The 12,039-nt window shown below is 47.9% G+C and overlaps 1 protein-coding gene across 1 annotated transcript in view; it reads left to right on the top strand.

Annotated features, from left to right (window-relative positions):
- Nucleotides 1-12,039, top strand: part of gpc3 (glypican 3) — a 425,503-nt gene that overhangs the window by 211,919 nt on the left and 201,545 nt on the right. Inside the window, exon 5 of the mRNA XM_045724105.2 lies at nucleotides 8,459-8,587. Coding sequence (XP_045580061.1) covers nucleotides 8,459-8,587 — 129 coding nt within the window. The remainder of the gene's footprint in view (nucleotides 1-8,458; nucleotides 8,588-12,039) is intronic.

Raw genomic sequence — 12,039 nt, forward strand, 5'->3', positions numbered from 1 at the left:
GACTAAGGTTCAGATGAATTGGTAGGAGCTGGATGAAGGTCTATGGTCCAGGTGAATGGGTAGGAGCTGGGGGAAATGTCTATGGTCCAGATGAATGGGTAGGAGCTGAGGGAAAGGTCTAAGGTCCAGATGAATGGGTAGGAGCTGGGGGAAGGTCTATGGTCTAGGTGAATGGGTAGGAGCTGGGGAAAGGTCTAAGGTCCAAATGAATGTGTAGGAGCTGGGGGAAGGTCTAAGGTCCAGATGAATGGGTAGGAGCTGGGAGAATGGTCTATGGTCCAGATGAATGGGTAGGAGATGGGGGAAGGTCTATGGTCCAGATGAATGGGTAGGACCTGGGTGAAGGACCAAGGTCCAGATGAATGGGTATGAGCTGGGGGTAGGTCTGTTGTCCAGATGAATGGGTAGGAGATTTGGGAAAGGTCTATGGTCCTGAAGAATGGGTTGGAGCTGGGGAAAGTCTATAAGGTCCAGATGAATGTGTAGTAGCTGGGGGAAGGTCTATGTTCCATCTGAATGGGTAGGAGCTGGGGGAAAGGTCTAAGGTCCAGATGAATGATTTGGAGCTGGATGAAGGTCTATGATCCAGATGAATGGGTACGAGCTGGGGGAAGGTTCTAAGGTCCAGATTGATGGGTAGGAGCTGGGGAAAGGTCTAAGGTCTAGATTAATGGGTAGGAGCTGGGGGAAGGTCTAATGATCCAGATGACTGGGTAGGACCTGGGTGAAGGACCAAGGTCCAGATGAATGGGTATGAGCTGGGGGTAGGTCTGTGGTCCAGATGAATGGGTAGGAGCTGGGGGAAAGGTCTAAGGTCCAGATGAATGGGTAGGAGTTGGGGGAATGGTGTATGGTCCAGATGAATGGGTAGGATCTGGGGGAAAGGTCTATGGTCCAGATGGATGGGTAGGAGCTGGGGAAAGGTCTAAGGTCCAGATGAAAGAGTAGGAGCTGGGGGAAAGGTCTAAGGTCCATATGAATGTGTAGGAGCTGTGGGATAGGTCTAAGGTTCAGATGAATTTCTAGGAGCTGGGGGAAAGGTATAAGGTCCAGATGAACGGGTAGGAGCTGGGGGAAAGGTCTAAGATCTAGATGAATGGGTAGGAGCTGGGGGAAAGGTCTGTGGTCCAGATGAATGGGTTGGAGCTGGATGAAGTTCTATGATCCAGGTGAATGGGTAATAGCTGGGGGAAAGGTCTAAGATCTAGATGAATGGGTAGGAGCTGGGGGAAAGGTCTGTTGTCCAGATGAATGAGTAGGAGCTGGGGGGAAGGTCTAAGATCCAGATGAATGTTTAGGAGCTGTGTGATAGGTCTAAGGTTCAGATGAATGGGTAGGAGCTGGGGGAAGGTCTATGGTCCAGGTGAATGGGTAGGAGCTGGGGGAATGGACTAAGGTTCAGATGAATTGGTAGGAGCTGGATGAAGGTCTATGGTCCAGGTGAATGGGTAGGAGCTGGGGAAAGTTATAAGGTCCAGATGAATGGGGAGAAGCTGGGGGAATATTCTAAGGTCCAGATGAATGGGTAGGAGCTGGGGGAAAGTTCTAAGGTCCAGATGGATGGGTAGGAGCTGGGGAAAGGTCTAAGGTCTAGATGAATGGGTTGGAGCTGGGGGAAAGGTCTAATATCCAGTTGACTGGGTAGGAGCTGGGGGAACGTCTAAGGTCCAGATGAATGGGTTGGAGCTGGGGGAAAGGTCTAAGGTCCAGATGAATCGGTAGTAGCTGGGGGAAGGTCTGTGTTCCAGATGAATGGGTAGGATCTGGGGAAAGGTCTAAGGTCCAGGTGAATGGGTAGGGCTGTGGGAAAGGTATAAGTTCCAGATGAATGGGTATGAGCTGGGGGTAGGTCTGTGGTCCAGATGAATGGGTAGGAGCTGGGGGAAAGGTCTAAGGTCCAGATGAATGGGTAGGAGCTGGGGGAATGGTCTATGGACCAGATGAATGGGTAGGAGCTGGGGGAAGGTCTATGTTCCAGATGAATGGGTAGGAGCTGGGGGAAGGTCTATTGTCCCGGTGAATGGGTAGGAGCTGGGGGAAGGTCTAAGGTCCAGATGAATGGGTAGGAGCTGGGGGAAGGTCTAAGGTCCAGATGAATGTGTAGGAGCTGGGGGAAGGTCTTTGGTCCAGATGAAAGGGTAGGAGCTGGGGGAATGGACTAAGGTTCAGATGAATTGGTAGGAGCTGGATGAAGGTCTATGGTCCAGGTGAATGGGTAGGAGATGGGGGAAATGTCTTTGGTCCTGATTAATGGGTAGGAGCTAGGGAAAGGTCTATGGTCCAGATGAATGGGTAGGAGATGGGGGAAGGTCTATGGTCTAGGTGAATGGGTAGGAGCTGGGGAAAGGTGTAAGGTCCAAATGAATGTGTAGGAGCTGGGGGAAGGTCTATGGTCCAGATGAATGGGTAGGAGCTGGGAGAATGGTCTATGGTCCAGATGAATGGGTAGGAGATGGGGGAAGGTCTATGTTCCAGATGAATGGGTAGGACCTGGGTGAAGGACCAAGGTCCAGATGAATGGGTATGAGCTGGGGGTAGGTCTGTTGTCCAGATGAATGGGTAGGAGATTTGGGAAAGGTCTATGGTCCTGAAGAATGGGTTGGAGCTGGGGAAAGTTATAAGGTCCAGATGAATGTGTAGTAGCTGGGGGAAGGTCTATGTTCCATCTGAATGGGTAGGAGCTGGGGGAAAGGTCTAAGGTCCAGATGAATGATTTGGAGCTGGATGAAGGTCTATGATCCAGATGAATGGGTACGAGCTGGGGGAAGGTTCTAAGGTCCAGATTGATGGGTAGGAGCTGGGGAAAGGTCTAAGGTCTAGATTAATGGGTAGGAGCTGGGGGAAGGTCTAATATCCAGATGACTGGGTAGTAGCTGGGTGAAGGACCAAGGTCCAGATGAATGGGTATGAGCTGGGGGTAGGTCTGTGGTCCAGATGAATGGGTAGGAGCTGGGGGAAAGGTCTAAGGTCCAGATGAATGGGTAGGAGTTGGGGGAATGGTGTATGGTCCAGATGAATGGGTAGAATCTGGGGCAAAGGTCTATGGTCCAGATGAATGGGTAGGTGCTGGGGGAAGGTCTATTGTCCAGATGAATGTGTAGGAGCTGGGGGAAAGTCTAAGGTCCAGATGGATGGGTAGGAGCTGGGGAAAGGTCTAAGGTCCAGATGAATGAGTAGGAGCGGGGGGAAAGGTCTAAGATCTAGATGAATGGGTAGGAGCTGGGGGAAAGGTCTGTGGTCCAGATGAATGGGTTGGAGCTGGATGAAGTTCTATGATCCAGGTGAATGGGTAATAGCTGGGGGAAAGGTCTACGGTCCAGATGAATGGGTAGGAGCTGGGGGAAAGATCTATGGTCCAGATGAATGGGTAGGAGCTGGGGGAATGGACTAAGGTTCAGATGAATTGGTAGGAGCTGGATGAAGGTCTATGGTCCAGGTGAATGGGTAGGAGCTGGGGAAAGTTATAAGGTCCAGATGAATGTGTAGGAGCTGGGGGAAGGTCTATGGTCCAGATGAATTTGTAGGAGCTGGGGGAACATTCTAAGGTCAAGATGAATGGGTAGGAGCTGGGGAAACGTCTAAGGTCTAGATGAATGGGTTTGAACTGGGGGAAAGGTCTAATATCCAGATGACTGGGTAGGAGCTGGGGGAAGGTCTATGGTCTAGGTGAATGGGTAGGAGCTGGGGAAAGGTATAAGGTCCAAATGGATGTGTAGGAGCTGGGGGAAGGTCTATGGTCCAGATGAATGGGTAGGAGCTGGGGGAAGGGCTATGTTCCAGATGAATGGGTAGGACCTGGGTGAAGGACCAAGGTCCAGATGAATGGGTAGGAGCTGGGGGGAGGTCTGTGGTCCAGATGAATGGGTAGGATATGGGGGAAAGGTCTAAGGTCCAGATGAATGGGTAGGAGTTGGGGGAATGGTGTTTGGTCCAGATGAATGGCTAGCATCTGGGGGAAAGGTCTATGGTCCAGATGAATGGGTAGGTGCTGGGGGAAGGTCTATTGTCCAGATGAATGTGTAGGAGCTGGGGGAAAGTCTAAGGTCCAGATGGATGGGTAGGAGCTGGCGAAAGGTCTAAGGTCCAGATGAAAGAGTAGGAGCTGGGGGAAAGGTCTAAGGTCCATATGAATGTGTAGGAGCTGTGTGATAGGTCTAAGGTTCAGATGAATTTCTAGGAGCTGGGGGAAAGGTATAAGGTCCAGATGAATGGGTAGGAGCTGGGGGAAAGGTCTAAGATCTAGATGAATGGGTAGGAGCTGGGGGAAAGGTCTGTTGTCCAGATGAATGAGTAGGAGCTGGGGGGAAGGTCTAAGATCCAGATGAATGTTTAGGAGCTGTGTGATAGGTCTAAGGTTCAGATGAATGGGTAGGAGCTGGGGGAAGGTCTATGGTCCAGGTGAATGGGTAGGAGCTGGGGGAAAGCACTAAGGTCCAGATGAATGGGTAGAATCTGAGGGAAAGGTCTAAGGTCCAGATGAATGGGTATGATCTGGGGGAAAGGTCTAAGGTCCAGATGAATGGGTAGGAGCTGGGGGAAAGGTCTAAGGTCCATATGAATCGGTTGGAGCTGGGGGAATGTCTAAGGTCCAGATGAATGGGTAGCAACTTGGGGAAGGTCTATGGTCCAGAATAATGGGTAGGAGCTGGGGGACAGTTCTAAGGTCCAGATGGATGGGTAGGAGCTGGGGAAAGGTCTAAGTTCCAGATGAATGAGTAGGAGCTGGGGGAAAGGTCTAAGATCCAGATGAATGTTTAGTAGCTGTGGGATAGGTCTAAGGTTCAGATGAATGGGTTGGAGCTGGATGAAGGTCTATGATCTAGATGAATGGGTAGGAGCTGGGGGAAGGTTCTAAGGTCCAGATGGATGGGTAGGAGCTGGGGAAAGGTCTAAGGTCTAGATGAATGGGTTGGAGCTGGGTGAAAGGTCTAAGGTCCAGATGAATCGGTAGTAGCTGGGGGAAGGTCTGTGGTCCAGATGAATGGGTAGGATCTGGGGAAAGGTCTAAGGTCCAGGTGAATGGGTAGGAGCTGTGGGAAATGTCTATGTTCCAGATGAATGGGTAGGACCTGGGTGAAGGACCAAGGTCCAGATGAATGGGTATGAGCTGGGGGTAGGTCTGTGGTCCAGATGACTGGGTAGGAGCTGGGGGAAAGGTCTAAGGTCCAGATGAATGGGTAGGAGTTGGGGGAATGGTGTATGGTCCAGATGAATGGGTAGGATCTGGGGGAAAGGTCTAAGGTCCAGATGGATGGGTAGGAGCTGGGGAAAGGTCTAAGGTCCAGATGAAAGAGTAGGAGCTGGGGGAAAGGTCTAAGGTCCATATGAATGTGTAGGAGCTGTGGGATAGGTCTAAGGTTCAGATGAATTTCTAGGAGCTGGGGGAAAGGTATAAGGTCCAGATGAACGGGTAGGAGCTGGGGGAAAGGTCTAAGATCTAGATGAATGGGTAGGAGCTGGGGGAAAGGTCTGTGGTCCAGATGAATGGGTTGGACCTGGATGAAGTTCTATGATCCAGGTGAATGGGTAATAGCTGGGGGAAAGGTCTAAGGTCCAGATGAATGGGTAAGAGCTGGGGGAAGGTCTAAGGTCCAGATGAATGTGTAGGAGCTGGGGGAAGGTCTAAGGTCCAGATGAATGTGTAGGAGCTGGGGGAAGGTCTATGGTCCAGATTAATGGGTAGGAGCTGGGGGAATGGACTAAGGTTCAGATGAATTGGTAGGAGCTGGATGAAGGTCTATGGTCCAGGTGAATGGGTAGGAGCTGGGGAAAGTTATAAGGTCCAGATGAATGGGGAGAAGCTGGGGGAATATTCTAAGGTCCAGATGAATGGGTAGGAGCTGGGGGAAAGTTCTAAGGTCCAGATGGATGGGTAGGAGCTGGGGAAAGGTCTAAGGTCTAGATGAATGGGTTGGAGCTGGGGGAAAGGTCTAATATCCAGTTGACTGGGTAGGAGCTGGGGGAACGTCTAAGGTCCAGATGAATGGGTTGGAGCTGGGGGAAAGGTCTAAGGTCCAGATGAATCGGTAGTAGCTGGGGGAAGGTCTGTGGTCCAGATGAATGGGTAGGATCTGGGGAAAGGTCTAAGGTCCAGGTGAATGGGTAGGGCTGTGGGAAAGGTATAAGGTCCAGATGAATGGGTATGAGCTGGGGGTAGGTCTGTGGTCCAGATGAATGGGTAGGAGCTGGGGGAAAGGTCTATGGTCCAGATGAATGGGTAGGAGCTGGGGGAAGGTCTATGTTCCAGATGAATGGGTAGGACCTGGGTGAAGGACCAAGGTCCAGATGAATGGTTATGAGCTGGGGGTAGGTCTGTGGTCCAGATGAATGGGTAGGAGCTGGGGGAAAGGTCTAAGGTCCAGATGAATGGGTAGGAGTTGGGGGAATGGTGTATGGTCCAGATGAATGGGTAGGATCTGGGGGAAAGGTCTATGGTCCAGATGAATGGGTAGGTGCTGGGGGAAGGTCTATTGTCCAGATTAATGTGTAGGAGCTGGGGGAAGGACTATGGTCCAGATGAAAGAGTAGGAGCTGGGGGAAAGTCTAAGGTCCATATGAATGAGTAGGAGCTGTGGGATAGGTCTAAGGTTCAGATGAATTTCTAGGAGCTGGGGGAAAGGTATAAGGTCCAGATGAATGGGTAGGAGCTGGGGGAAAGGTCTAAGAGCTAGATGAATGGGTAGGAGCTGGGGGAAAGGTCTGTGGTCCAGATGAATGGGTTGGAGCTGGATGAAGTTCTATGATCCAGGTGAATGGGTAATAGCTGGGGGAAAGGTCTAAGGTCCAGATGAATGGGTAAGAGCTGGGGGAAGGTCTAAGGTCCAGATGAATGTGTAGGAGCTGGGGGAAGGTCTATGGTCCAGATGAATGGGTAGGAGCTGGGGGAATGGACTAAGGTTCAGATGAATTGGTAGGAGCTGGATGAAGGTCTATGGTCCAGGTGAATGTGTAGGAGCTGGGGAAAGGTCTAAGGTCCATATGAATGTGTAGGAGCTGGGGGAAAGGTCTAAGATCTAGATGAATGGGTAGGAGCTGGGGGAAAGGTCTGTGGTCCAGATGAATGGGTTGGAGCTGGATGAAGTTCTATGATCCAGGTGAATGGGTAATAGCTGGGGGAAAGGTCTAAGGTCCAGATGAATGGGTAGGAGCTGGGGGAAAGGTCTAAGGTCCATATGAATGGGTAGGAGCTGGGGGAAGGTCTAAGGTCCAGATGAATGTGTAGTAGCTGGGGGAAGGTCTATGTTCCAGATGAATGGGTAGGAGCTGGGGGAAAGGTCTAAGGTCCCGATGAATGGGTTGGAGCTGGATGAAGGTCTATGATCCAGATGAATGGGTAGGAGCTGGGGGAAGGTTCTAAGGTCCAGATGGATGGGTAGGAGCTGGGGAAAGGTCTAAGGTCTAGATGAATGGGAAGGAGCTGGGGGAAGGTCTAATATCCAGATGACTGGGTAGGAGCTGGGGGAATGTCTAAGGTCCAGATGAATGGGTAGGAGCTGGGGGAAGGTCTATGTTCCAGATGAATGGGTAGGACCTGGGTGAAGGACCAAGGTCCAGATGAATGGGTATGACCTGGGGGTAGGTATGTGGTCCAGATGAATGGGTAGGAGCTGGGGGAATGGTCTATTTACTCACTTTCCAGAAACAGGCTTAAATATGCGTTATTCACTCACTTTCCAGAAACAGGCTTAAATATGCGTTATTCACTCACTTTCCAGAAACAGGCTTAAATATGCGTTATTCACTCACTTTCTAGAAACAGGCTTAAATATGCATTATTCACTCACTTTCCAGAAACAGGCTTAAATATGCATTATTCACTCACTTTCCAGAAACAGGCTTAAATATGCATTATTCACTCACTTTCCAGAAACAGGCTTAAATATGCGTTATTCACTCATTTTCCAGAAACAGGCTTAAATGAACAGAGTACTGATTCTCAGCAGGCCAATGGCTTCAGCAGAGTGGCCAGATTAATATCTTTTAGACACACAAACCCTCACCTGCATCGCAAATGGCATCCTACTCCGTTTATAGTGCACTACCATTCCCTTTATAGTGCACTACTTTTGAGCAGAGTAGTGCTTTATAAAGGAAATAGGGTTCCATTTGGGACACAGTCACTCTCTACAGCTGAATATCTCCCTCTCTCTCTATAATTCTCTCTAGGGATCTCCTTCACTGTCCCCACCATTAGACTCTTTAATTTCCTCCTTCATTCTATATCTCTTCCTCTGTCTCTCGCTCCATCTCATATAATGATGTTTAATTTGCCGGTTTATCTATGTTTCTCTCTCTCTCTCTCTCTCTCTCTCTCTCTCTATCTACTCTCCCCTCCCTCCTCTTTGCTGACCAGCATTATTAGCTACGGTGTAATATAATAATATAATCATTACCATTATTAATTCTATTCTCTTTTTTTCACTTCTCTTCTCCTCTCATCCCTCCCTCTCCCCCTCAGGGAGTTTATTTCCAGCCTGAGGGGATTCAGTTCCTTCTTCAGTGGTTTGGGAGAGGCTCTGTGTAGCCGGGAGCCTGCAGCGCCAAGCAACCACTCCCTCTGCTGGAACGGACAAGAAATGACAAACAGGTAAAGGACATGCTGATTGATGTCTGTGGATGCACCCCAAAAGGTACTGATGATCAAAAGTAGAGCACTATAAAGGGAATAGGGTGCAAAGGGAATAGGTTGCCATTATAGACACACCCTGTGTTTACTGCAATAGTCTGGTTTGTAAACCCAACTGAAGCCTATACGCAGCGGTATTGTGACACGAAATACAGCCTTGTACCAATCTAAACAGCACGCTATACAATCTGGGTGTGGTTTTATTGTGATATAATATGTCTCTCTATCTCGTTCCATCATATAGATGTGTCAGATGCACAAAGTACATTAAAGTTGAATGATCTCTATCCTTGAGTAAAGAGTGTGTAGGTCGGTTGAAGGTGAAGTTTGTGTAGAAGTGATGAGCTTTGCAGTGGAGCCTCATCTCCGACAGTGTGTGAGTGTAAATCTTGACTCTGTCTCTCTATGAGAAGGTTATTAATGTCAGTCGCACTTTCTCCTTCTTTCCTGCTCGGTTAATTGCTGTTTCGATCGCTCTCTCATCCTTCGCCCGTGTCTCGCTGCACCCCACAGAACCCAATTTGGATTCTGCAATATTTCACTTCACCTCCTGTCTCCCTTGCTCCAGCATTGTAACTTTATCTCCCTCTCTCCCTTGTTCTCTCTCTTCATCTGGCCCCAATTTTTATTTGCCTCACTTAGTTCAACTTTATTTCTCCTCAGATAATGATTTTATATTGATTCTAATCAATGCAAAAGCATCACTTCTGATTGAAATGAGAGGTGAGGGAAGTTAATGTTTTTTCCCTCAAGAAGCATATAAGCCTGAATAGCAACCCTAGATATAGGGAGAATCTCAATTGCTTACTCCTGGCATACTCCTCTCTTCTCTCCTCGCACCTTCTCAAAACCCATTGGATGAGAAAGCCAGTGGTCCCTCCCCTCTGACCTTCTGCTCCAATAGGTTTTGAAAAGGAGGTGAAGAGAGAGGATCCTCTCTCCTCTCTCTTCACCTCCTTTTCAAAACCTATTGGAGCAGAGGAGAGAGGACGCGAGGAGTATGCAGTTGAGATTCTCACATAGTCACAATACATCTCCTCAAAGCTCTTATTCCTTACAAGAAAAACAGGGCTGTATTCATTAGTGCACACAGTAGCAAAATGTAACAAAATAAATTGCAACAGAAAATGAAAATGAGAGATTCTTATTGTACAAGTTTAGGTAGTCCCTCCCTAAATCAGTCTGTTTTCTTCTGTTTAGTGCCTATTGAATATGACCCAGGGGGTCTTACTAGCTTCCTTCCTGTGTCCTCAATTCCAGACCCTTCAGTCTGTAGCAGGCAGGCTGGCAGCCCTTCCTCAGTCTCAATCTGCCTGTCACAGAGGAGATGAGGACACTCTCAGAGATAAAAAGGCTTACTGCCTCCTCCAAGGGGGAAGAGAGCAGGGTGGCGAGGGGGCCGAGGTATCCTGGGGGGGATAATTACGGGCCAGTGGAGAGAGGGTGATAGAGAGGGAAGGAGACGGAGGGAGGAAGAGATGGAGATATGGTGAGAGAGGGAAGGAAGGAGAGAGGGAGAGAAAGAGGGGAAGAGAGTTAAAGATAAGAGACAGGGGGATAGAGAGGGAAAAAGATATATTTCCAACTGTCAATGTCCTCTCTGAGAGAAGACTATATTCCCAACTGTCAATGTCCTCTGAGAGAAGACTATATTTCCAACTGTCAATGTCCTCTCTGAGAGAAGACTATATTTCCAACTGTCAATGTCCTCTCTGAGAGAAGACGATATTTCCAACTGTCAATGTCCTCTCTGAGAGGAGACTATATTTCCAACTGTCAATGTCCTCTCTGAGAGGAGACTATATTTCCAACTGTCAATGTCTTCTCTGAGAGAAGACTATATTTCCAACTGTCAATGTCCTCTCGGAGAGGAGACTATATTTCCAACTGTCAATGTCCTCTCTGAGAGAAGACTATATTTCCAACTGTCAATGTCCTCTCTGAGAGAAGACTATATTTCCAACTGTCAATGTCCTCTCGGAGAGTAGTGCAGGCTATATATATTTCCAACTATCAATGTCCTTTCTGAGAGGAGACTATATTTCCAACTGTCAATGTCCTCTCTGAGAGGAGACAATATTTCCAACTGTCAATGTCCTCTCTGAGAGAAGACTATATTTCCAACTGTCAATGTCCTCTCTGAGAGAAGACTATATTTCCAACTGTCAATGTCCTCTCTGAGAGGAGACTATATTTCCAACTATCAATGTCCTCTCTGAGAGGAGACTATATTTCCAACTGTCAATGTCCTCTCTGAGAGGAGACTATATTTCCAGCTGTCAATGTCCTCTCTGAGAGGAGACTATATTTCCAACCTATATTTCCAACTGTCAATGTCCTCTCTGAGAGGAGACTATATTTCCAACTGTCAATGTCCTCTCTGAGAGAAGACTATATTTCCAACTGTCAATGTCCTCTCTGAGAGGAGACTATATTTCCAACTGTCAATGTCCTCTCTGAGAGAAGACTATATTTCCAACTGTCAATGTCCTCTCTGAGAGGAGACTATATTTCCAACTGTCAATGTCCTCTCTGAGAGGAGACTATATTTCCAACTGTCAATGTCCTCTCTGAGAGGAGACTATATTTCCAACTGTCAATGTCCTCTCTGAGAGAAGACTATATTTCCAACTGTCAATGTCCTCTCTGAGAGAAGACTATATTTCCAACTGTCAATGTCCTCTCTGAGAGAAGACTATATTTCCAACTGTCAATGTCCTCTCTGAGAGAAGACTATATTTCCAACTGTCAATGTCCTCTCTGAGAGGAGACTATATTTCCAACTGTCAATGTCCTCTCTGAGAGGAGACTATATTTCCAACTGTCAATGTCCTCTCTGAGAGAAGACTATATTTCCAACTGTCAATGTCCTCTCTGAGAGAAGACTATATTTCCAACTGTCAATGTCCTCTCTGAGAGGAGACTATATTTCCAACTGTCAATGTCCTCTCTGAGAGAAGACTATATTTCCAACTGTCAATGTCCTCTCTGAGAGAAGACTATATTTCCAACTGTCAATGTCCTCTCTGAGAGGAGACTATATTTCCAACTGTCAATGTCCTCTCTGAGAGAAGACTATATTTCCAACTGTCAATGTCCTCTCTGAGAGAAGACTATATTTCCAACTGTCAATGTCCTCTCTGAGAGGAGACTATATTTCCAACTGTCAATGTCCTCTCTGAGAGGAGACTATATTTCCAACTGTCAATGTCCTCTCTGAGAGAAGACTATATTTCCAACTGTCAATGTCCTCTCTGAGAGGAGACTATATTTCCAACTGTCAATGTCCTCTCTGAGAGGAGACTATATTTCCAACTGTCAATGTCCTCTCTGAGAGAAGACTATATTTCCAACTGTCAATGTCCTCTCTGAGAGAAGACTATATTTCCAACTGTCAATGTCCTCTCTGAGAG

The sequence above is a fragment of the Salmo salar genome, chromosome 09, assembly GCF_965601325.2.
Source record: "Salmo salar chromosome 09, fSalSal1, whole genome shotgun sequence".
In the NCBI taxonomy this organism is placed as follows: domain Eukaryota; kingdom Metazoa; phylum Chordata; class Actinopteri; order Salmoniformes; family Salmonidae; genus Salmo; species Salmo salar.